The following is a 1,112-nucleotide window of genomic DNA, read 5'->3' as shown; positions in this document are numbered from 1 at the left end:
GAGGCCATCTGGAGTTTTTCTTGGCTTTCGAGTCGTTCACGACTCCGACATCCATCTTGCGTTTCGCGATAGAGCCGTCGATCGGCTCATTAGGTCTCGCTAATGGTATTCGCTGGCGCACGGGACTGGGCTTGTAGACTTCCGCGAAAGTTGACAGACTGTCGCTGAACCTCGCAAACCAGTCCAGCACATCAGTCATCAAAGAGCGGAGTGCTGCCTTTGATGCACTGCTTGGAGAACGCCTCGGACGCTGTGTCGAGATCGGCCACATCTCCGAAATATGTACCGTCGAAGTTGCGGAGCCCGACATACATAACGCCGAGCAAGCCAGAACAGTTTGCTGGATCGCCGGGTTTCAGTATTGGCAAGAACACTCACATCCGCCTACTATGTGTCTGTCTTTTCCCCACTGAAGTATGTGCCCAGCCCTCCCTGGTGCCAGCCGGTGTTTCGGCACCTTCCACCTGCTTGATGACAGGTTCGAAGAATCCATTGAGACTGCAAGAATGGGCGGGTGCGACTTTCTTGCGCGATTTGCTACCGACTTTTGACCAGGTGGGCGATTTAATCTTACGGACGCCACTTATGAGCTCTGCCACACTATAGCCATGAAATGGCCGTGCCGGCATTGGGAAGTAGAGGCCTTGCTCAACCATCGCCGTGAGAAGACTTCCTAGCAGAATCGAATTACACTCAAATGAGCAGCAATTTCGAACCGTGAAGTATTGGGTAAGGCCGTGATATTTGTCGATGATGCGTTGCACAGCCTCCTGTCGATGTCGATCGATACAGTCTACAGTCGTTAGCTGCAAGGTTATTTTCCTCATAGATAAACATACCAATCATCCTTCCGGGCAATGGAAGACCAAGTGTCTGAAGAGGCTCACGCGCCTCCGTTACCACAAAATGCAGCATTTCGTGAATACTTGGGGCTTGGTTGAACACGTATGATATGCAAAGGCGCAAGATCAAATCTCTGTAAAGTTGGGTCGAGCGGTGCATCCAAGTCTGTAGGTTTTCGATCCATGTGTACTCTCACAGTACGAGCCCCGTATACGTTGACCTCTCGACGGTCGGTATAAAAACATTATATTTAATGACGATGTCCGTCT

General features: G+C 50.8%; 1 protein-coding gene across 1 annotated transcript; it reads right to left on the bottom strand.

The window, feature by feature from the left end:
* Positions 1-191: 191 nt before the first annotated feature.
* J7T55_014713 (uncharacterized protein) lies at positions 192-976 on the bottom strand (the record flags this gene model as incomplete). The annotated part of the gene is made up of 3 exons (XM_053136402.1): positions 192-340; positions 575-793; positions 840-976. Coding segments are annotated over 3 exons (505 nt in total), but the record flags the coding sequence as incomplete, so codon positions are not given.
* Between the last annotated feature and the right edge of the window lie 136 nt (positions 977-1,112).

This window comes from Diaporthe amygdali (genome assembly GCF_026229845.1).
Source record: "Diaporthe amygdali strain CAA958 chromosome Unknown NODE_184_length_1112_cov_66_955556, whole genome shotgun sequence".
Classification (NCBI taxonomy): Eukaryota; Fungi; Ascomycota; class Sordariomycetes; order Diaporthales; family Diaporthaceae; genus Diaporthe; species Diaporthe amygdali.
Note: the sequence above shows the minus strand (reverse complement) of the source record. Positions and strands in the feature narration are given on the sequence as shown.